The sequence below is a fragment of the Ooceraea biroi genome, chromosome 3 (genome assembly GCF_003672135.1).
Source record: "Ooceraea biroi isolate clonal line C1 chromosome 3, Obir_v5.4, whole genome shotgun sequence".
In the NCBI taxonomy this organism is placed as follows: domain Eukaryota; kingdom Metazoa; phylum Arthropoda; class Insecta; order Hymenoptera; family Formicidae; genus Ooceraea; species Ooceraea biroi.
Window position 1 is genome coordinate 7,177,037 of NC_039508.1, and position 25,428 is coordinate 7,202,464.

A 25,428-nucleotide genomic window follows, 5' to 3' on the forward strand; every position below is an offset into this window, starting at 1 on the left:
AAAATCTCACCACCTTTAACAGAGCGATTAAGAGAGCAGTACATATGCATACATATGCAGACACACACACGCACTCCACCAAGCACATTATACTTCTGAATTTATTGCCTGATCCGTCTGATCAAATATCCCATGATCTATCATCGACCTGATTTTCACGGAAACGTGCAGTTGACACGTATTAAATTTATCAGCGATGCATATCGAGGTGCGAGGTGTCGGAGTGCTCGCGCATAACGCGCGAGCCGATCTGACGTGAGTTTGTTTTACGTCAAATCAGCATCGTCAAAAGAGCAAATGTCACGCTATTTCCACCGCATAATTCGTGCGCGTGCATAAAGTTTCGCACGAAATCGGTTATTATTATGTCGACCGAATTATCGAAGTTCGCACATCACCGAATAGTGCACGCGTCACGCCACACAACGACCCTGTCTGGCTCTCGAATATATACCGTTTGAATTTTATATGGAATTTCCATACAAAGCCAATTAAATTTATTTTATGCGACTCGAATTTATACGGGATCGCGAGCCGATTGGCGATATCGAATTCTGCTTGGCGAATATTATGTCATGTATCATAAACAAAATTTGCTCCAAATTGAGATAAGTGACTCAAACGTTGCAAAATTGCACTCTTGCGTTTTGCACATTTTTTGACATTTTTAATTTGCGAGATAAAATCTCCTTTGTTCAACGAGTTTTTCGCGGTATGCCATTATTTCCAGAAAATTATAAATTAAAGAAGATTCCATGTTAAAACCAATAAAACCAAAACTTTAGGAGATTAAAAGTTAAAAAAATTTAACACAAGTTAAATGCGTTAGATTGGATTAATTAAAAAAGTAAAAAAAATTCGACACAAGTTAAATGCGTTAGGTTAGATTAATTAAATGCGGTTAATGAAGCTTATATTACACCGCGTACAACTAAAAGAAATGCATTTCCATTAATAATTTCCTGCTCCAGGCGCGATTATGTTATTACATATAGCAAAAATTTCCAAAAATTATTAGCTTTAGACCCTCCCGAGTCATCGTCGACGTTCGCAATTGTGATCGACGCCCTCGCATCCATTCGCAAATGTTCTATCCATAAATCCATACCGATCGAACGCGTAACATTTCCTTACAGGGTTACGGTCGAGTTGTGCGAAATCTTGTCGGTGCGATTATCTCGATAGGTTCCGCAAACCAGACGGAAAAGGAAGGAAAGTGCGTCGAGACGTGACCGCCGGAAGGCGCCAAGTCGATACATTTCCGCCCGTCTGTGTCGAGTCAGCCACTTCACGAGCGAAGCGAGTGGTCGAGTTTGCCCCTCTCAACGGTGGACAATGCTGTGGGCGAGGACCGTCCGTTACACGCTTACATGCTCACGAAGGATATACACGCGCCATTGGCTATCCTTCGAGTTACCGTCATATTAGAATCAATATTTGAGTCCACGTACGCGTGGTGTACACAATTGAACCAGATCGTCCAAAATCTATAGCATAATCTGGCCACAGGGATACTGTAGCCCAAACTGCGAAGTACAACATTTATCTTACGTTCGCATCGAAACATGGATAATCGTAAATCGGCCAAATGCAAGCGAAACATAAATAACGCGAATTAATATAATTGCATGTACATATATTTTTTTCACTTATATCGTGAACTTTGCAAAATGAATTTTCCGTCACTCGCGTGAAAGGTCAGGGAAACAATTCGATGAATTGTCGTGGCAGAGAGTTCTTTGAGTGACGACTCCATCGTCACGTTACGCGAAGGGGAAGTATAATAAAAATGCGCGGTAACGAATACCGCGTACGTTTCGCCGGTATCGTGGAGATAACGATGTTAAAGTACGGGGCCCAAATATCAGCGCGTCCTGTGAAATATACACCTGCTCCTCTCAGCATATTAATGAGAAACACTCCGCCATGAGTCACGTAAGTGCGCGCGAGTTACCAAGTGCCAACGAGCCGAGTGGTCGCTATAGATCGCGGGTAATATGCATAATGTAGCGCCATGACGTGCGAATGTATCTACATTTCATTTCGCGCGTCCAATCGAGACGTCTCTGCACCGTAATTTAGCCCGCCAACTTTCGCGAAGAAGCGCATAAATTCGCGGCGACGCCTCAACTGCCGTTGAAGCAGCGTGTGTTCGAGCGAGCAAGAAGTGCGTGCGAACCACTTATTATTATTACTGCAAGCTAATTATTACGCGATGCACGAGCCAGGAAAATTTAGGTCAATCGAAAGGATCGAGGCGATACAATTTTCCCATGAAAACTCGCGTCGTCATAGATAATTTTGTCCTTCCAGCGCGAGGACAGCAAACGCCGTAATGTGACCGGCTAATACCGGCGCGAGTCTTTCGAGACGCTTATTTCCCGCCGACGATTTCACGGACGATCGCATTGGCACTGGCATTACTATCGATAATGAGAGTCCTTGCAGTCCGTCTCGCCCCTCACGGTCTGAGGTCTCGCGCGCCTCTTCCTCGCCGTGTCCGTGTCCCGCGAGGGAGTGCCAGGAAACGCCGCTATTAGCCGTCCGTAACTTTAGCCTCGTTCGTCCAAGGATAATTGCGCGAGTTAATGGCTCCTTTTTCTCTATGCTTCGACCCGTGCATACGAAGCATAGCGCAAACCAAGGGCGGGTGGCTACACGCGTGCGCCCTTCGACGTCTCGTTTCCTCTAGCCACGCGGTTAATCTATCTATCGCGACTCCTAAAAAGGTACGTCAGAACATCGAGCTTACAATCAGTCGGTTTATATTTTATAAGCTGCGCCCCGCGACATTTTATCATTGCAAAAATCCATATTTGTTCCCAAAGAATTGTCTCACGTAAATTGTTCAATCGAATTCGTTTGATGTACGTGTACCGTAAAATAAAATCGTTGCTGGAATGATTTTAAGCCGCTTGAGAAGATTATCAATGTTCGTCAGTGATTTGCACTTATTGAATGTATCCGTTAATGAGCGAATGAAAATGAGACGAGAAAATTAACATTACGTCATTTAGCAAATGGTACACCGCCTACATGACTGTATATTTGACGGCAGAAACGGCGTAGATAATCCAGCGAGCTTTACCAATCGCCTGTTTACGTAATGGTATAATTACGTAAAATGGATTACAGACATGATTACAGAGAAACGTATCCTTTGACAGATTAATTAGATACATAATTATCACAGTTCATTAATGTTACAATTTAACAATAATTGAAATTGCTAAGAATGTCGACAATATATTGGCATTTTCATAGCCAAACTCGTGCAATAAAGTATATAAAATTGTCGAAACTATCATTTGTTATACCTTATAAAGAGATTAAAATTACAAATATAATTACAAATATAATTACAAATACGAACTTATTGAGAAACATTATTACACGGTAAGAAAAACTATGTTCTATTATCTTAATAGAGAATCTTGTTTAAAGTAAATATGCAATTAACATCTCTTAACCACGTAACGAAACAGCGTGAAAGATACAACAGACGAAACGCGACTGGCATAACGGAGAAGCGAAGTACAAAGTTTCGATGGAGAACGGATTAACGGAAGAGAGTTAACGCGGTTTAGATTAGTTACCGAAACTGATACATCCATTGGCCACAATTGTATAAATACACAAAGGACCCGGGACGCGCAAGAGAGAAATATTATCCTGTAGCCCAGGCAGAACCCCCTTCGGATTACGATTCTCGATGGTCTCGTTAGCAAAGATCCTCGGATTATGGAAGGCTCTGATTGGAGTGCCATGGCTACGAGGCTCCGCCGTGTAGCTGCCCGCCCAAAACCGGTCATCGTATTACCATATAGATTCGCGTCGATCGTTATACGCACGATTCACCAAATCTACGAATCTCCGAGCTAGTAATCGTAATAACGCGCTCCAATCGTTGCTAATTCGCTCGTCAAAGAATCCGATGTTTTAACGCGAAATTTCAGGTAGTCGAAAGCAAAGAGAAAGATTGTTCCTGAATACACGCTTCAAATATGTGGATATAAATATATTACTTACAGAAATTGGACATTTGTTGGTCTGATTGATTGCAGTAAATTGGTGAATTTAAACAGCTTTCTAATAAAATTCGATATTAATTATAATTTGTACGTGCGTTTGCTTGCGTAATGCAAATACTCCGTAAGCGAACAAAATTTCGAAATGGCCATACGGCTATTAAAACCACTTTGGTATAATGATAAATATTTTAAAATTAATACGCTTGCTTTGCATACTCTTGGAAAGATAAAAGTCACGTTTAGCTTGGTAATTCAAATTATTTTCCATACGTGATTTGGATTACTTGTTTACATTATTGACTTTGATTGTATTAATAAAACAAAATTTCAATTGAATAACGCAGCTAAAAAACTTAGCACTAGTTAAAAAAGTGCAACTAGATATATAAAATAAAATAATAAAATTCGTATAAATTTAATAATACAAATAGGTAATTTAATAACAGAACTTTACTTAAAATTAAATCCACTTTATTTTAAATTTCGTTAACTGAAATTAACGATTTAACGATAAAGTTATAATTCCATTACGTTCTTCGAACTACATTGTAACATTGTAAATTTTCATTTACGAGAATAAATGAGCTAATACGAATGCGAGAAATTTACAGATTCAAATTCTGCCATGTCTCAAACCTCGCCAAACTTCGTTTTAACTTCATTGCAAATTATCAATACAATAATAATGAACTCGATGGATCCGGATCGTAAGATGATTTTCCTTATTCGACGCAAACTTAATTTTTGATGCTCGAATCATTTATCGCGAACTAGTTTTCCGATGGTAAGAAATTTTAGTCTAATTGATAACCGTGTTTCCCCCGGAATACTCCACCCCGTACCGCCCGATAGGACATTATTTAACTCGCTTTAATTAGTTCCTATCTGGATTCGCGAACCCTTAAATGGCATTTACAAATTCCACTTAATCCGTGTATGGCAGACTTAAATTGAAGATTGTGAAATTTGATGAAAGAAGAAAGAAGGATGACGAGAGGTCGAGGGGAGAGAAATATTAAACCAGAGATGGTTGACTTTTGTTCCTTCGTGACAACGCACACGTTCGTCGTCTGAAGCATAACCCTCGGACATAACCGGGGAAATCACTTGGAAAATCCTCAATGAATTCGCAATGAACTCGCGGTTGGCCTCGCACGTTCATACGTTACGACACCCTGGAGCTGTCAACCCTCTGCGTCCCTTCGCGGAGCTCTTTCCTCTCTCCGACTCGCCACCTTCCTATTCGCCTACACTCTGTGGCTCGCGTTTTATATTATAGTTTACGTCATTCCTTCCTCTCTTCTTCTAATTCTCTTCCTTTCATTCTTCGCTAATGACTTTGATAATCAACGATAATCGATAACGACACGAGAATAATTTCCAGTCTCGCAAACAACATTAATTACGTCTCCAAAATCGTGAACAGTTTTTATAATTAACATTTTATTAAAAAATCGATACTTTATACGTTTAGTAACCCAGATTTTATGAAAACGCAAAGTCGATACGATATATTTTGCTGAGACGAATTTCAAAGTTCTCCGGAGATTGCATCTGTATATGACGTGTATCAAACGCTTGTGTTTTCGAATGCCAAGTGTATTAAAGCCGCAGAATAATCAGTAGAGCGAACGCGATTTGTCAAAGGCGATCCTGTTTGTCGCGGAGAAATATTTAGAAGTGGTAGTACTCGAAAAGAATGTTTGCGGAGCGCTGAGACGACGACGACGACGACGACGACGACGAATGTCGTGCAAACGACGAATAAGTGATTGTGTAAATTCTCGCAAAAGTATGTACTCAACATTGTGTCTCGTTGCTCGGAAATTACGGAACATTTCATATATTTAAACGCAAATGAAAATCGTAATATTTATCAAAAACCAGGAGAACGTTGCGTATAACTTGAGCGTCAAAGGATACTCGGAGAATTGTTTGCTAATTTTCATTTTCTATGTCAAGTTTCTCCCTATCCTTTGCTTCATGAGTGCACTGTGAGTTTGTTCCCCTCTACATTTGCTATACATGCAAAACGCTCATGAATTAAATGCATTTTTAGCTATTATGTTCAAAAGTTAAACATCCCGGACGTACGCTTTGTTTCTTTCGTCTCTTGACATCCTGAATTCATCTTGCAAGCAGTTCGCACATATTACGCGATATTGCTCCACACAGTACGTTGACTACGTGCCCGACACGAAAGTTTTCTTCGGAAGTTCATGTAATTCCCGCTTCTCTTCCCACGTCTTTTTCTTCGTCGCGTCGCTCCGTTTCATATCTTCTCGTTACCATATCCGCGCACTTTCCGCCTTCTATTCATCCCTTCCTGCGTGCGCACGCGCGCGTACACTCCCTTTTTCCCTTCGCCATCGCCTTCGTGAACGACGTCGTTAATCACTACCTATTTTAATACGATCCGGCGGCACGTCACGCCTACGATCGAAGTATTACTATTAATGCTTGATCACGGGCACCGGCTAAAATCATTTTTCTAAAGCGCCGAATGCACGATCAGTTATAAGGGCGCCTGTCTGCCCCGCGCCTGATCGTTAGTCTAAATCGAGATTTACATTGATCGAGGATAGGAAGCCATTGTGTGTGCCTGATAGTAATTGATATGCTTTGCATGCTATCAACTTGCATTCGGCGATTGATAAGACACAGTGGTCGCGTTCTTTCGCCGCGAACGAACTTGACGCGAGTAGAATTTTGCCAGAATATCATTTCTATTAAACCTCCTAAAAAGCTTTACTCGTCGAAAGAAAAACTTAAGTTTCGTAACAGTAGTTTTGGTATCAGAAATTTTAGACAATTTTTACATAGATATGCACTCCGCTAAATGCACACCGAGAGTGCAACAACAGCATATCGAAACTACTATACCACTATATAGTGGACCAGAAAAGATTAAAAATACACATCGTACTCGCCGTAATAGAACGATATCGTTTGCTTTTTTTTTCTCTCTCTCTCTTTCCTTTTTTTTTCTATAGGGGAGACGAATCCATTTTCACTATTTACGAGTTCGCGTGATACCGAACTTTATCATGCAAGAGGAGTTCGGGCGCTATAAACGCTTGTAAATTATGCGCCCATAAATTACACCTGCAGATGCGAGATACGCGATGCGAATCGATAGGCGCGACGCGAAATCGCGTTCGCCCCTGGCCGTCAGGCTGTCATTCTCCGCGGACGATTCCGGTAAGGGAACGCGCATAATTCGAGTAAACACGTTACTCGGCGTTATTAACGTCGATTACTTTTTCGAGGAGTGGCGGCCAGGAGTCCGACGAACGAGCGGCTATTCCGGCTTTAAAAACGTTTTACTCTATGTGTGTGTTGATTTATGCCTCGAAGAAACGGAAGAAGGGCGACGCGCAAATTGAACGAGCGTTTAGCGACGCTCCGTCGAGCATGGCCGGCTCGGTGCAGGGTCATGTCAATATTTAAATTAATCCTTGGCTCGCGCCCGCGTGCATCTCGACTCTTCCGCGAAATTATCGTCTCTCGTATCCTCCTCCTCTCCTCGTCTCTCGCATGCGCACGTTTTTGCTTCCTGTCTCTTTCCCTTTTCCTCTCTTTTCGTCGAGTTTCCGCCGTCCGTCGCCGCCAAAAGATCGTCTTCTGCATTTCTCATTTTCCTCACGACGTCGACTTTCCCGCGGCTGCTGGATTCGCCGTGGCGCGTGATTAACTTCGTCCTCCCTCTTATCCACCCCCCCGATTCCGCGATCTCTTTTTCCGCGCGCGCGGATAAAGAATTTCCGAGATCGATACGTTATAAGGGAACGCGGAAGAACGTATGAATGCACGGTAGCGAGGACCACGGTTCCGATGTTTTCCACCAAATGCGCGCCGAGCTTAGGCGAACCGAGGGGAAAACTTTATCTTCTCCTATACTTGATATCCGCGCGCGCGGTACCGCCACCGCACGTGCCATCACGTCGGCATCAACTTGCGAGTACCATCTGTGAGAAATTATTTCCGCGATATCAGCGAGGATGCACGCTCTAACTTAATTTCGCGACTAAATTAATTTAACGTGTCTGGAGTCTTCGCAGACACGAAGCTCATCTTTTCGCAAAAGTGATATTCTTTGTGTAATCAAATTGTAGAGTACATAATCGATACATCTTTTTATGTAAGTTTAAAGATTAATTGATTATTAATTTAAATTATATTTTCAAAGCAGCCATACGATGTCTCTTCATCCAAAATATGTTTTCAAATTTATATCTATACGTTACGAATAATATATTGATTGAAATGCAGTTTTCTGATGATATTTGCAAGCGGATAGATTTAATATACGGACAACTTTTCCCTGAGGAAGAATTTGTCAACAAAACTGGAGCGAAAGGAAGTGCAGCACTTTCGAAAGATGCGGAAGTTCCACGATAAATTTTTGAGAGTACTGGATATATAGTCCACTAAGAAGCAATGCATTAAGTTCGACGTATTCGATTACGAAGCTTGGCACAAGCCGGCCGTTGAGAAAGTTTCCTCAGCGATTTTCACTTAATGAGTCAGCTTTGAAACTGGATTAAACACGAGTTAAGAACGGATTATAAAGTTAGAATTAGGTTCGATCTACCTTATTACTAAAGATAACGCGGCCTTTCGCATTCCATGCAAAAAGAGACGGATGCTGTGTCACACACAGCGAATGTGCCAAGTTGCATTGAGAACGCGTTAAATGAACGTCTTACACGCTGATACATCTATAATATTTGCACGTTGAATTGATAATAGCTTGAAAACCGATTAAACTCATGGATCGATTGTGCGACTGAGAGATAAATTCTGTGACTTTCCGCGAGCGCTTATTTTCATCGAATTTGCACTCGATTGATAATGCATGCAGTTTCGCAGCCTATTTCGTAAACATGGTTTAGTAAACTATAAAGTTTCCCGAAGTAATAATAAACCGGTTACGTCTAATACATGTTTTAAGCGAATATCTCAGTCGCCGACATATCCATTGAAGTTGTTAAATAACTTGGTATAATCTTGAAACTTCTCGCGATGCAGAAAAAGAGTGAGAGAGAGAAAGAGAGAGACGCTGGCATTTTTTTATAAGTCCGGTCTATATACGCCGCACGATATACCTATACTTACGATGCAATCAAACACGTCAAATTCGTCGTTGGCTCCATAGTTAGATTCCATATAGACACGTGCGCGACTTCGCTCGCCTGTCAATTGAATTCCGGTCCGCTCTCGAATCGAGTTACGTCCCTGCGCGCGTACGTATATAGTTTCGTCTCGCTCGCGCATTTATTTATCACGCGCGGCCGCCACCTCTCAATTCGCGGAAGGTGAAAAATTATTTTCGATAGATATCCACGACGGGCGCGCTTCAATCGTGCAATCGACGTTGCAGAAATATCGCGGGGATGAGATAATATTTTTAACGACACTTAATGGCGCGAATTCTACAAGAATAGGTACGTGAGCTTAATCGTTCGAATTTCAGCGAAATCGTGGCGCAAATATAGCAATAACTTAATAAACACGTTCTGCTATTTTTCCCGCTTCGTGTGGAAAAACGATTCTAGATTGTTACATCTAAAGAATAAAGGAAAATATACTTTTCATGTGATGGAATAGATCGAATCACGGAGTAGAACGACTCTTTTAAACCTCTGATAAAACGATTGATTCAAATCATTTCCTTTACAAAAAATGCATGAAATTTAATGTCACCATTTTGTTATAACGAGCCTTTATAATACTCGTTTTTTTAATCGTTTTTCCAAAGGTGGAATTTTAGAGATGGTGTGACTCGCAAATATCGATATTTCCTTGTAACCGATATAGTGCCGAGAGGAACTCTCATTCCAACGAGCACGCGGTGCGAAAATTAATGAAGGTGAAAAATTCTCTCCATCAAGGGGGCTTAATTTTAAACGCGACTCGGCCTAAAAAGTCGCTCAGGCAGATCGGTCGCATCGGTCCTTCTAAGTGGTAATTTCGGAAAATCGCTCGTGGAGATTGCACAAACTGTTTTAACGTTCGGCAGCGTTCAGTGCAATGTTGTTCACCGCTTCTATTGATCGAAGCTCACAGAGGCATAGAGTTACAGGCCACTGGCGTCGACCCTCTCTCTCTCCTGCTTCTCGTCTCTCTATCTCACCCTCAACCACCACAACTCACCCTTTCTCCGTCCCATTCTGTCCAACGTTTTCCTCTCGCTCTCCCTCTGTCTTCCTCTCTCTCTCTCCCTCTGCGATCTATCTCTTTCTGCGTATTTGGTCCTGAACTATCCGAATTCCATTTCCGTCCAATTACAATTCATCCCCGTTTCAAAGCGGCAGTCACGCGGCGTTCATTTCGCAAGCGCGCCGCCGCCAGAAGCAATCATTTCTTTTCTCCACACCTCGCCACCCTCTGCCTTTTCAGCCCGATCACATCACTTAGCCCTTCATCTTCTTCTGACCGTTCCCACTGACCAGCCCGTGATGATGGATGCTCGCGTTTCAAGTAAATCGCGGTGTGTAATCTTTATTACGACATTGTTGATGTGGCAGGTGCTTAAAAGCGGTGTGTCATATTTATGACGTTAAGGTTTAATCAATGCGCAGAATAATCACATGTTGTGGTACGATACGTCGTGTTTATCGATAGATCCAGTATTAAATAATAGATAATGTAGTTGCGGTTTTAGATACCGATGAGATTATTAGACAACGAGAGACTTGAAGTGAGGTTTTCTATTACCTCGAAAATTATTCTACATATTCAATTTAAATTAGGTGCAAGCGCGTTCGCACGCAGACACGAGGTCGTGCACCTGTGTAATAAGATGAGAAGCATAACTAAAGTGAAACGGGCAGTAGAGTGAAGTTTAAGGAGTTTTGGATGCGAGGGCGAGTCTCCTTCCGAAGAAGAAAGTTCACCGGAGAGAGAAACGGTGAGAAATTAAGCAGATGCTCTCGGCGTTCAACACCATAGGAGACACTTCGCGACATGGATTTTTTTCTCAACTTCAGTAACGACATAAGTAACTGAATCTTCACCCTCCATTGCATTTTCGCTCTTCTGAGCCAAAGTAAAAGCGGAGGTCCTTCGATACTTTTGCGAAGAGATGCTTCAGGCGTATCCATCCAGAAGAAAGGCGTTCTTGAGCTACAAGACTCCATTACTCTCATTAGAACTCGTGGAAGTGCCCTTTTTATGAAACGGTAGCTAATCTCTCGAAGATCGATAAGCTTCAAGACGAAACGACTTGCACAACCACGTATATAAATAAACGGCCATAAATAACGATTAATTTTAACGACAGTATCTTATAATAATACGTTCATCGCCCGATATGCCATCGAATAATAAATAAAAAATCATAGGCAATGCATGCACTATAGGCAACATATAAATAGAACCTTATTTAATTGTTCGCACGCCATATGTCCAAACTTGTTATCTGTGCCAATTGTATCTCGTGTTTATTTTTTCGGAAGCTTTGATTTCACGTGCGTTTGGTATTCTCCCAGTCTATGCAAGCGCGATATATTTCTCTGTATGCTATGTTTGCGAACGAGCGATGCGGTTGACGTTCCTTTGATCACTGCGTTTTTTGACAGGCAATTGACAATTATCGCCCCCAGGAATACCATACCTTGATAATCACGACTCGTGAGCAATAGTAAGCATCAAACATTGAACCAGGAACGTAAACTCGTGAAATTTGTTGAAATTTTCAATTTGTTTGATGTTCCTCGAGTTTATCCAACTTCAAATTTCAATATTTATATGATGTTTTCTTTTGCAGAATATTTAGTAAAATATTTTATTCCGTAAAATATTCATAACACAGTTCGGTAACCATATTATTTTTCAATCAACTCTTGATACTAAAAAGAAATAAAGTAAACAGTTTATAAAAGAGTTCAATTAATAAAACTATTTTACATTGCTATTATTTATAATATGAATTAGAGAAAATATTATGTGATATTCTCTTAATTATCTCGCTAGTAAAGAAGACTAATTGTAAGACTGTCACGATCATCGGTCAAATTGATCATATCACTCCGTTTTTCGTTCCTCACATAATTCGTAAAGCGTCGTCGCCTTTAACGATAATTTTTAACTATAACGAGACCGATTGAAACACCCGTTTTTTCTCCTACCTTTTTTCGCTCACGAGCCAATTTATCGAGGACGTATCGTCTCGTCCAATCATCCAATTAAATGCCCACGCGGCCGATTCATTGCCGACATCTTTGCAGGAAAAAGAGTCGAGCGTTAGGATAGCAGCGTTGATTGACCGCCCACGTATCCACGCACGCATAGCGCGCAGTCGTCCCGGACGTGTTGCACGATGATGATGATGCGCCGGGCAGATTATTGACGATGAAGTATCGCGCCAGTATTGTCATCTCCGTGAATTATCGGAGGGTTCTCTCTCACCTCGCGCGGGGTGCGAATCGCAAAGCAGGGCGCAATCACTGTTCTTGCCATCGGCGCATAAACGGATGTTCCGCGATATCCGCGTAACGCGCTCCCCACATTGTACGCAACGCGACTGCTGTTGCATCCGCGCGCGCTAGCCCTCCGGCCGGATTCTGCATCAGCAAATGCGATTCGTGCACACCGACTGGCGTGTCGACACGCCATCCGACACGAGCGACTACTGCTAGGAGATCTGCCCGAGATTTGGTGCTCCAGGATTGCCGGTTTTGATAACACCGGATGGATCGTACTACCAATTGCCCTGTTAATGCATACGTTTGAAGGACCTGACGAGCGTGAGAAAATGAAGCGGTGATCCGCAAATTGATGCCCTTTGAGATCCTAAACACGACAAACGGTCGCAACACGATTGTCCGCCGTTGTCAGCACGTTAGGGAGATGCATGATTTGCTGACTTATCGAAGATGAAGGAATTTCTGTAAGACATGTGCGTGCAGAAGAGTTGAAATGTGCTTTTAACGATGTATTTGCGATTGCATGCATTTGCATTATACGTTGAAATTTATATACATTGTATATGTAATATTGTTTTCGCGCGCGAGCGAATGGTTTATGAAATATTCTCTCAATATAATGTAATATATTGTACTTCCACATATTATCAAATATGTGTATAATAATTTATTATACTAAACTCACCCTTCTCTTATTTATTGATGAATGTTGATCTAGTTCCGATCAGCTATAATGTTTGTAAGACCTGTCAACAGATATAATAATAAAATAATTAGTAAAAATTTTCATTTCTTTATTTTTTGATTTCTCTTCTTCCTTCTCTCTGTATTTACATGTTCATGTTGTTCGTTTTCTCTCATGATAAAACCATGTTAATTAAATTGTATGAAACGTGTATGCATTAGAGTGTTTCTTGAGCAAAAAGTTTAAGCTCTCGTTTCTGTTAATGTAAATTCATATTTCGTGTTGTCATGTTATAATATATTATATTATACATTTATTCACAATATATATAAAACTGTAATAATTCAATAATTATTAGATTTCAACCTGCTACGTTTCACTTAAGTAGGTCAAAATTGTGCAAAGCTGATGCACCATCCTCTATAAAAAACATTCCCATCTTTTCTATCCGCGGGAAGCGACGCTTCAAAAAATATAACTAGGTCGGAAAAGAATGTCTCTAGCGCGCTTTGTCGTCACCTGACACAAAGCGTCTTTGTATATATCGAATAGAAAAGCTGCACCGAAAGATCACAAGCAAATGTGGCTGACATTTACAGGTACATCAAAAGTAGCACATATATTTTCGACAATATCAAGCACACTAATTAACAACTAATTAACAAGTTACACTAATTAACATCGTCAACATGAACAATAATTCATGTCAAAATATCAAGACCTATCACATTAGTTATTTGAGCTAACAATTGAGCTAACGATTGAAGCTTTACAATCAATTGTTTTTCAAGTACATCAATAACAATCTAGGAGTTAACTGGTCGCATTATCGGGCCGTGCTCACTTTTTGCCGGGCACAATCTTCTGACTACGTCGTCAACTTAGCTCGCCCATCCATCCGTCCATCTATCGCAGCAATCCAGTCGCATATAAAAGGATCGTAGCGGAACGGGATCCGGAGCAGTGCGGCACGACGTATGTCCGGTCTCGCGCTGACGTCTTCCTCTCAAGTGATCGATCTCGCGTAACGCGTTACGTAGGTATAGTCGTTCGGAGAGCCGTTCCCTCTCGAGTAGCACACGTGAGATCACCCGGTTCTCGGTTCGCTGGCAACGCTATAAAAGATGTCGCAGTCAGAACAGGGCGGCAGTGCGCAGTGCGAGAAAGACATGTCAACGTCCAAGAGCAGCTCGATGTTGCGCCTGAATCAGGAGGGTCGTCGCGGCTCCGCTGACTGGCAGGATCACGGCGATACCGACTCGGAGGTCAGCGAGAACGACTTCCTCACCAAGGGCGCTTTCCTGCTCACCCCTAGCCACGAGCTGAGCATGGAGAAGGCAGCGACCATCTGCGAGAAGATGAACTTCCGGTGAGAACCACTTCGGCGGGTCAGCTCGTCGCTCGGAACGAGGATTTCTTCCCGGCCGTTCGACGAGAGAGACGTTGAACCGGGCGCCGTATCCCCCGATAACTATGATGAACGAGCTCGAAGTGTCGTCGATCGCCGACGCTTCTTTTTCTAGTTGCTTCTTGCGCTCATCTTGTGGTTGTGTCCGATTTTACTCGAGACAAATTCATACCATCATCGTTGCGGAAAGATACACGTGTTTATGATGTAAGATTTAAAGATATATATTTTAATCGTCGATACTGATTATACAAATCAGTTATTCAAAATGCAGTAAACAGGTGTGATTTTCTTCGACTATGACGACTATTTGTCTTTTCTCATCTTTTTTTCGAATGAATAATCTGGCGAAGGATAAGACTTTGTCTTTTAATCCTTCGAAAATCGATTTTACTGAATCGAGATTGCAATCATTTTATTTTCGTGGTACTCACGCATTGATTGTATTGTCTAGATTACTTCAACCTTCACTTAGCTTAACCCGCAAGAGATCCTAAAGTGCTTCGTGCCCGAATCGGATCTAAAAGTAGTTAAGTCAGCTGGCGCGTCGTGCGAAGTAGTAAAGGCAGTAACAGGTCGGACAACAAATCCATTAAACCAGTTGCGTCCGATATACCGTGCGAAATTTTTTACACATTGACAGCGAAGTCGCGTGCATGGCAGAAATTCATTTGCAAATAACATTAAAGTATACGCTGTTAACCGCAGAATTATTCCATCATCCATATAAATATGAGAAATTTTAATATCTTTTGGCATCAAGTTTTATTTCCGCATATGTATATTTTTTCTTTCTATATTTTTTTGAATTTTTATGTGAATTTTAATGAAAATAATATTCTCATATCATATATGATATAGGGGTGCATTTTCTTTGACGAAAACCGCCACCGGCATCCTCTTCAAATTCAGCAACATCGAGGATTTTCAGGCAGTATACAAAAAAGGTTTCCATAAAGTGACGGGTGCTCGCTTTTACAAGAAGGTAAATGTACCAGAAAATTTCCATTTGATTATCTCTGAAGTACTGTGAACTGTGTGTGTACGGAGAAATATCTTAACCACAAACAGTAAATGATCAAATAATTTTGAGTTACAAACAATTTAACACGTTACTACTCTTAGTCTTTACATCTAGGCGTTGCATTACGTTGAATATGCGCTTACTCGACAACCATCTGAAGTTAAAGTACCTGACATAGAGAAATACCTTATAGTGCTTCTGCAACTAATCTCGGGATCTGCATGGATTCCGCGCTTTCGTGGCGTGAACACATGTTGCAGATATGCAACAAGATTCAAAGGATGCTTTACAAAGGATGCTCACACGAAAGACAACGAGAATATCTTGATATTAATTTGCGTGTGCAACTTGTTCCCATATTTATTTGTATGCATCCTGAGTTTGATTGTTGCGATATTATGCTCTATAATGTTACACACTAACTTGATGCTAGAAGTTATACGTATCATCAGAAATGTCAATAGTTTTGATTTCACTGATTTGCATCGATTTTCTCAAATTTAATTTTATCGTTTTCTTATCTTTATGGAGGTAAGATTTTTTCCGAATAAATTTGATAAGTGACACATTATGTAATTCATAATATATAGGTTGCTATACCGTGTAGACCAGCGAAGATCTTCACCGTCTACGTTCTAGATGTGCCCGAGGAGCTCCCGGAGGACGATATTAGGCACGCTCTCTACAAATATCGATCTATCGTCGAAGTAACCAGGCTACCCCTGAATACGGGAACTGTTTGTGAGTCACGAAAATGCAAATGCTTTTTCTCCATGTTTCTCATGCCATCAATTTTTCCCGGGAAAAGCTTCAACTCCTATACATGTCGCGTAACGTGACTGACTGCTTTCCTTTCACTTCTCCTCCTTTAAAATATCAAAAATCTGTTTATATAAAATATTTTTCGCGCTATTTAAGTGACTCAATTTCAATAAGAAATTTATGCTTGAAAAGTATTTATTATCAATGGGTATTTATTATCAAAAAGCACTTTTGGTCACAGCGCGGCATAAATCATTCTTGCAAACAATTATATTTCTTTGTATTTCATGCAACGTCAACAATAAATTCTGCAGTTAACAATGTATTCGACATAAATTCGCGACAATTCGCATGCGCATATTCAAAAACGCTATTAGTTAGCATGACACATGAAGCTGCCTTCGCGCAATAAAATCGTATGTTAAATAAATCAGTGAAGGCCATCAATGACAAGCTAAAGAGCGACGCGCAGAGTCTGAACGAGCCGGCGACGATTTATACGGGGCCACCCGTTATAAGGGTTACCCTGGCCAGCGTGGAGGAGACCTCGATGCTGCTGAGCCGTGGTTTGGATTTTTATGGGGCCACATATTTCCCCACCGAAACGCCCCATCCAGCCGCTCAACCCCTCGCCAAATACAAAAACAACAGGTGGGAAGTGAATTCGTTCGTGCATGCTCGGCGCGTGGAGTGGCTCGCGCGTCGCGCGCGTGATTCATCGAACGACAAATTCGTGGCCGTGTTAAAAATTACGCGTGGCAGCCCGATATCGCTTAGGCCAATATTTATTACCTGACATTTATTAACTATCGTTGCGTCGGGACCGCGCCCCCGACAATTCCGTATAATGGCGGTTGTTTAAACGTCCGTTACTTCTAAATTATACACGACCGTTATTAATTCGCTCGTACAATGCGATCGAATGCGTTACAAGTGACCTCGTACGGAAGGGTTTTCTATATGAAATGCGTGACCTGTTAAATGTAATCGATCTGTGTGCTCCGTTTGCCTGAATCGCATTATCCGTTTCAGCGCGTGATTCGCTATAATTTCGCAATAGAAATCATAGAATAGAAAACATAGAAATCTATCTTCGTTATTTTTAAATCTAGTACTCGGGAGAGCAAAATAATTATTATTTTGCTTTAAACTGCAACCTAGAAAAATGACGGCGCCATTACACGATCCGTTCACTTTCTACTTTGCCGTAATATCTTTAATGGAACATTGCCAATAAAATACAAAAGCGAGCATTAGGGGGAAACGGATCACTGCAGGAGAAAAAGATGAAGAGGGGAGTACCTCTTTCACGTGTTTCGCTATTGCAGATGGATCGAGCTAGCGTCGATCGGCACAGGACAAAGAGTGAGGGACCTACTTCCGGTCTTTGACAACGCGGGCTTCAACAAATTGCCACCTCCGGCGAGCCGTGTAATAAAACCGCAAAGAAACTGACACGTCCCCCAGCCAGCACCCCGAATTCTTCGGCCGCCACCACCGTCACCGCGATCGATAGCAGCGGCGAATCGAGGGAGGACGCCACCGCGAGGAGGACGCTACGACCCGACGATAACGACGACGACGATGCTAACGCAGGCTACCTCGATCGAAATTCGGACAGTGACACTTCCAGGTCCCGTTCCTAGCAATATCAGCACGTCTCTAGCCCTCCACCAGCCTCAACTTTTAAGAAAACGAGGTCAGACATATATTTTTAAGATAATACATAAGGAGCGAAATATAGGAAAATATAGGAACATTATATTTCTCAGAACAATCAGATAACCAAATGAACATTTTTGATGTTGAGGTAATTTAATCGAAAAACGATTTGAAGACAGTTATCTTTTAATGTAAATATTATAGAATGGTCGATTATTTGATCTGTGGAAAATGTAATAATTTAATATGTATCAGAAGAGAATAATATTATTACCAATATTATTCCGGAAAAGAAAAATTATATCGCTTTTTTATAGTAAGATAGAATTTAAAAATCTTCTTTTAAATAGATAATATTTTTATATGAAATTTCATATTAAATTAAATTAAAATATGTATAAAAATATATTACAAATCTAATAAGAGTAACTAAGAATTATATCTATATAATTTGTTTTGTTGATTATGAAAGAAGTCGTAGTTAACAATATTAATCTAAATTTTCAACGCGTTCCTTATATTCGATTCTACTGGATTGTACAAAATTCAGTTAAGATATAAATCCAGCCATATATATCTTTTACACGACATGTACGACCGATGGAGGGTCAGACGTAATGTGCAAGGAACTGGAGAATTATACGCTCGCGACTCGTAGAGCCATTTCTCGACATGCACACGCACCGTAAGATGCCCCGTGCCGGTTCGCAGGTCGACGTGACTTCTAATCTCGTCTACCCGCACACAGCGAAGGTTCCTATTTTTCCACCGGCGGAAAGGTCAGCACCGCCGTGTATCAACCGCAATGTATATGAAATTACCGTTCCTATCAGACGCCTTACTTTTGCGCCAGTCACGCGACTAACGTTACCTTAAAATGCATTACATCGATTACACAGAAATTAATCCATCGTTGCACTGATGACAAGAATTTCACAGAGTAAAGGCAAATGAGCCTTATTATATATGCTTTATAAGTACAGTATCTTATACGGTTCACAAAATTGTATGAATTGTATCGTTTATGAATTTTATTTACTGATTTATTGATGCGTCATTACTTATCAAGTAAATCACTGTAGATATACGAATGTAAATTCTAGTATTATTGCATTTCTGTAAAAGTAAAATTGGTTTTTGATTAATAAATAATTTATTATCGTCTAATATCTGCAAAACGAAAAAAGGAATTAAACGTATCATATTTTAAGTACTGACGGATTTATAAATGGTAAAATTGTTGGTATATATTAGCTTTTTTATTAAAGAATTATTACATTGCAAGTACAAAATGAAAATCACAGGGATTACTGATATAAGCTCATTGTTTGAAATATATAAGCCTCTTATTAAAAATGACAAATGTAGTAATAAAGTGCATTTTAAAATAGTAAATCTATGTTTCTAATAAAATTAATAATTCAACAGTGATTTATATTTAAATCTAAAAATCTATAATTGTGTCTATACTTATTGTAATATCAAACATGATATCTATTAAATATGATATCTTTAATTTAATGTATAATATAAAATCTAAGTGCGCTAAATACTTTAAGGGCTATTAATAATATACTTCATTGCGTTACAAATTATACGCATTATGAAATAAACGCATGTTTAAAATAATACTTCAATGATTTATTTGTTATAATACTTTTGTTGCATTCTCCATCGATACTATATGCACATTTTTTCATTAATTTCTAAACCGTAAATAAATAGTATTGATAAGCGTACAATGTCGTATTAAAAAGATAAAATTTTCATAAAGTAGTCGTAAACTTTGATATATCTGAACATTATTTGAATTTATGTAAAACAGTGTGCAAGTAACTAGAGGATAAGGGAATCTGACGTGAAAAAAGCGAATGAACGAGAAAATAAATTGGGGGAGGTATGGTTTTCTCTTGTGCATTCGAATGAATCCGCCGATACGCTCGCATAAACGGTGCGTACTTTTTATCAGAGAGCGGCGATTCAATAACGATGAAATTTACTTGATGCATGCAACGTACATGCGCTTATTAGGATATGTATATATATTATATCGCCCGTTGCGTAACCTGTAATATTCTGTTATATAAACGTTCCGTAGCAATTACGTAATACCGTGCGGATGGGATGTACTTGATGGCGGATCGTGATACATACAGTTGGGCTTGCCGTTCGTGTGAAAGCTATAATATTATTGCCCACTTATTAGAAAAATTAAGATCTGTACTAATGTGTCACGTACTTATCACTTTGCGTTTACTTTAACATTCTTCGTTATTATTATGTACGTAATAGATGTAAGGTACATAATAATAAAATTAAAAGTAAAATTATAAGATTTCTTATGGATTAAATTTAATACATTTAAAGAAAAAGGTTTTTTCAGCACTTTTAATATAAAAGGATCATATAAAGAATATTATTTCAAGTGTCGCTGAAATAATCGTTTGGAGAAGAGAGCAAACATTAATGAACTAAATGTTTTATTTTTGATTATATTCTCCCGTTGACGGGGATATGGGTGACGTTGCTTTTAACAAGGCGAGACTTTATCAGGAAAAGAGTTCGTGGAAAGAGAGAAACTTGGCCACGATGAGTGGTGGTCACAGGAGGGTATAAGTAATTCTCCGAGAATGCTATTACGTCCTGCTGCGCCTTCGCTCGGGGGACGAGGGCTATTTCAACGCGTAATATGAGAGAGGGTGGATATGGGAGGTGGTAAATGTCAGCTATGTATGAAAGAGAGTGCCACCGTGGAGCGAATGTGGCGCAGACAGAGCCGAGTTATCCGCCATGGCAGGATGGGGACGGGGGTTATCCACGGCTGTGGCAGGAAACTCAGGGGACCAACGATAAATTGTGTGTCTTCTGAAAAAATCTCAGGTAACTTAAAATATCGTACGTTTTTTGTCCTAAACATATGAGGGAAAATGCCGCCACAGCGAGAGAACGCGATGTCACGCGGACGACGCGACGTTATGCGGTGTTTGCAGATTTTTCGTTAAAACTTAAGGGACGTGCAAAATGCAATCTGTCCCTCCAACTGCGTTTTAAAAACATGTAATTTTTAATTTAATAAATTATTATCTACTACCTATCTAAATGTATCTACATTTGAATTGCGTACAGATATAGTTATAATAATATATATTTATATAGTCGTAATAATAATGTCCTAATAGATGTATATAAACAAAAATTGACAATATATGCTATTTAATTAATACATGCATTACAATACTTTTTGTATTTCATGATAACATACCTAGAATTATACACGTTAAGTTTATTAATAATTTGATATAATCATAATAAACTTTTAAAATTTTAACTAAAATAGCTATAGGTAGAAATATTAACACATGTATAATTTCGTTTTTTTTTAATATTATTGTATTATAACAAAAATGCGAGAGAATATTACGGAGGCATCTTGCCTCTTAAATGCATTGTGTGGAAAATACGCGCGCGCAACTGCAGCAACTGCCGCCAATTTAGAGACTTCACTTTTGACGCAACGTGGCGGATTTTTAGGACGAGTTAAAGTGAGAAATCTAGTTTTGTTAATGGCGATAACTTTATTTCAGGGGACGAAGCTCGAGCGGCCAAGCTTCGCTCACCAACAAGTGCCATTATCACCGCCTCTCGACTTCGTAACCATGGACTAATTTCGCTTGAAGAGTCCACCGGACAGTTAACTGCTTTTTTTTAGTCTCCGTCTCCGCAAATTCCAATTTTACGCGCAAAGAAATTTCCGAAAGTTAAGCGCGACGCGTAATTGCGTTTCCTCTATGGTGACCACGAAGAAATACCCGGTCGCGCAATTACCAAAACTTTCAGCCGACATTAGTCACATTAGAGAATATTCGAGGTGTCAGTTTAAAAACAGAAACTGAATTAACATTTGCTTATGTTATTCTGTAAGGAAGATATGATAATATGCATTACTATAGGTACTTTTTATATATCAATTATTTAATATATTCCCTGCCAAGTCGTTTTTGAATAGTTGTCATTTTCAAGTCATATACAACGTGTACCGTTTTTAGTACACAGAGTTTATAGAATTTGATAAATATGTAAAACTGATTTATTTTTTCCAGCTTTTTATAAGCTGGAAATTTATTTTTTAGTAGAGTAAGTGAAACTTGATATAACTTAACAGACATCATCCATCATAAAGTATATAATACCAACAATGATTTTCTTGCACTTTATCTACCAATGATAAAAATATCACTTGACCTAAAAAGTTTCAATGTATAGCGAAAATGTACACACGGCAGGGAACGTGTTAATTAACATTATTTCCATATTAACATGCCCGAATGAGAAATACTGATTGAAAGAATGAGACAAGACAATTATTGGGGTGGAAACGCAGTAATTTGGTCGATTTGAAATCACTGCTAACTCGATTCGTTCGCCGGAACGAAAAGCGTGTCGGATCGATTAAAAATGTATGCGGAACGTGTGCTAAACAGCGGAGATACCCGAGAGAAAGCCTCGGGGGATCAGCCCCAATGGTTCGAAGGAGACGGCCGTCCGACCTCTACGTCTATCACGCGGGCGAGGAGGAAACGACGATCGATGGAGGATCGAAGGGGTGCTCGCTTGCTGCCAGGCAAGCTCGAATATTGCAAGTAACAAGAGGGCGGCAGAGAGAAAGAGACAGACAGAGAGGAAGAAGGGCGGAACGCCTGGTAAGCACCTCTGAAGGACCATTTCCTCGAAGCTTGCGTTCCTAATCGCATCGGAGTCATCTATATTATTACGAGGCTCCTGCGCATAACCCTCCCCGAACACGCTGTACGTGGATGCAAAGGTCTCAACCTACAGCCGACCTGGTCCCCTCCCACCCCGTTGCTCCACTGACTGCAACCTCCGCCGCCCTTATTGCCCGCGGCGAAACTCTCTCTTCTCGTCCTACGCCTCACTTCGACCCTCGTCGTCCTATGGGGACCTCGCGCGCGTGCTCCTGTACAAGCCTGCGGAAATTGCCAGCTGTTTTGCGGGGTAGTATCGATCGTCGATCTTCGATCGTAAAGTGTTCCGCGAATGTCGTTAGGGAGACCGAAGTTGGAATTTTCGTAAGAAAATATGAAATGATATTTAGTTACTTGCATAGAACTCATACATCAATTTTCATGCAGTATATTTCTAATTTAAATTCTGGTTTTAGTTATTGTACTCACAGGTTATTTTAAAAAATTTACATTCAGTCTTCTGAGTTCTTCTGAGTTCATGGATTATTCTCTCATGTACCTATATATACACTTTCATTTAGAAGTTTCGAAAATACTACTCTTTTATGCAGTGTCAACATTTAATGCATATGTGTCAACAATAATATCACTAGAAATAATTTGTTTCCGTGGGGATTTCCATGCAATGTATCTAAAAAGCCTGTAAAACGCGTTTATCCATCAGCACGGGGCTGGGATTATTTTCATGTTGACTAAATTAAACTGGAATACACTGCGCACGTACGCACAGCGAAACTAACGAGGATTAAAAGAGAGAAAGGACGAGCAGATTTTCCGCGTCAACGTCGGACAATAATCGATACGCCCGTCGTCTACCGGGTAGTCGCACCTGTGTTTTTATTACATTGTAGTTCGCGCCGAGTTTAATTAGAGACTCCACGGGTGGTAACCAAGCAATCTATCTGTAATGTCCCGCGGCGTCAACTCTCGTTTTCTTCCCATCGGCCGACTAATTAAATAAATATAGGACACGCAATGCACGCGCGTGGTGGTCACCGATCGATATCGAGCTCCACGGCGCGTCCAGGGCGCACTCACTAAAACTGCGCTGTTAATATGAATCAAAAACCCAACGGGAAATGAGAGACCAAGTAGAAAGGAGAGGAAACGGGGAACGTGTTTAATTAGGGATGTTTGTTCTGTAATCAGGAAGATGTAAGGTGAAAGTTGTTAAGTCTGCGGCAGACTGTCTGCCTTTTTACACCCTTTAAGGTAGTAACTGTAAAAGAGGTTTTTATTATTTTAAGAAATTTTTAGATTAATATCCGGAAATTTTTATAAACTCATATCCCTTTCCTCATCGCGAAAAGATAAATTCTCGTTGGTAATTCTTGTAATTTTAAACATTACCCTATGTCCTGTAATTCATTGCTACACAGAAAAAAAAGATGTTGTATCAACAATATCAGTGTAATTGAAATAAAATCGGTTGATGCAATATCAGTATTAATGAAGGAATAACATCAAATACTTGTTCTAATAATCTAGATATTTGGTCCACTAATATCATAGTATTTGGAAAATTTCATTGTATCAATCATATATCTACTCATCCCACATACATAATTTTTTATTTTAAGTACAGATAAATTATATAACCTTCTTAATATGTAATTGAATATTATGTCATCTATGTAACTACATCTGCTGTCAATTCAATTGCGTGAAATAATTAAAGCAAGTCAATGATAAAATTAATGTTTTGCTGTTGATACAAATGAATCGTCTTGTTGATTGAAATATAATTTATTTAATCTGTATACTTTTTGTTATATTGCTACAAATAAATTATTTGTCAGGTATTACACTTAATTATTATTGATTCATATGCAATCATTTTTTAGAGAAAATAGAAATGTTTATATATTGATTACATATCTGCTTGATGCAATCAACACATGTAATCATTAATCATTACTATATATATATAGATATATATTCTATATATATATAGATAAAAATATTAATACATACATGTTTAAATTATATCAAGCAAATGTGTAACCAATATGAAAACATTTGTATTTCTTTTAAAACAAATAAATGCGTATGATTCAACAATACTTAAATATAATCTGACTCACATAATGCTGTAAATTCAACTGCGTAAAATACTCTCGTAAAATACTAAAGAAAATTTACACCACAGTTAATGTTATAACCACAATTATGGTTATAACCACAATTATGGTTAATACATATGTATCATTTTGTTCATTCAAATATAAACTTATTTAATCTGTGTGTGATTCCCGCTTCTGATTCGATAGACCGATAGATGGCCAGGCCAGGCGTGACGTTCTCGCAAGAAATATTTGCGTTATCACCTTATAAATAACCATCCGGAAAACCGATCCAGTACTCTTTTCTTCTTTTCTTTTGAAACTTTTGAAATTATTAATATAATTCAGTAAAATGTATAACTTATATTTTCAATTACATGTTCAATTAAATAAAATATAATTAGGTTTAATATAAGTATACATAATGTAGCTTCATGTGCATGTAAAATTCATTCAAATAATTTTGTGTTTACTTTGAAAACAAACTGATACATGTGAAATAAAAATGCTTTCAAAACAATTGCTTTCTTATTCTCAGTGCAAGAATCAATGGTTAATTCAATCACAATGTAAAACAACAAAAAGTACAATTTAGATTTTG

The 25,428-nt window shown here is 39.4% G+C and overlaps 1 protein-coding gene and 1 long non-coding RNA gene across 2 annotated transcripts in view; one reads left to right on the top strand and one right to left on the bottom strand.

Annotated features, from left to right (window-relative positions):
* LOC105278077 overlaps positions 1 to 14,074 on the bottom strand; it is an 83,510-nt gene extending 69,436 nt beyond the window's left edge. The window contains exons 1-2 of the long non-coding RNA XR_003406370.1: positions 13,990 to 14,074; positions 13,146 to 13,206 (exon numbers count right to left, since the gene is read on the bottom strand). This is a non-coding gene — a long non-coding RNA (uncharacterized LOC105278077). The remainder of the gene's footprint in view (positions 1 to 13,145; positions 13,207 to 13,989) is intronic.
* A 176-nt stretch (positions 14,075 to 14,250) lies between these two features.
* Positions 14,251 to 18,074, top strand: LOC105278075. Its single transcript, XM_011336895.3, has 5 exons — positions 14,251 to 14,514; positions 15,415 to 15,538; positions 16,168 to 16,318; positions 16,774 to 16,990; positions 17,668 to 18,074. The coding sequence occupies exons 1-5, from the start codon at positions 14,270 to 14,272 to the stop codon at positions 17,792 to 17,794; spliced, it is 864 nt and encodes a 287-aa protein (XP_011335197.1). The 5' UTR covers positions 14,251 to 14,269; the 3' UTR covers positions 17,795 to 18,074.
* Positions 18,075 to 25,428: the final 7,354 nt, after the last annotated feature.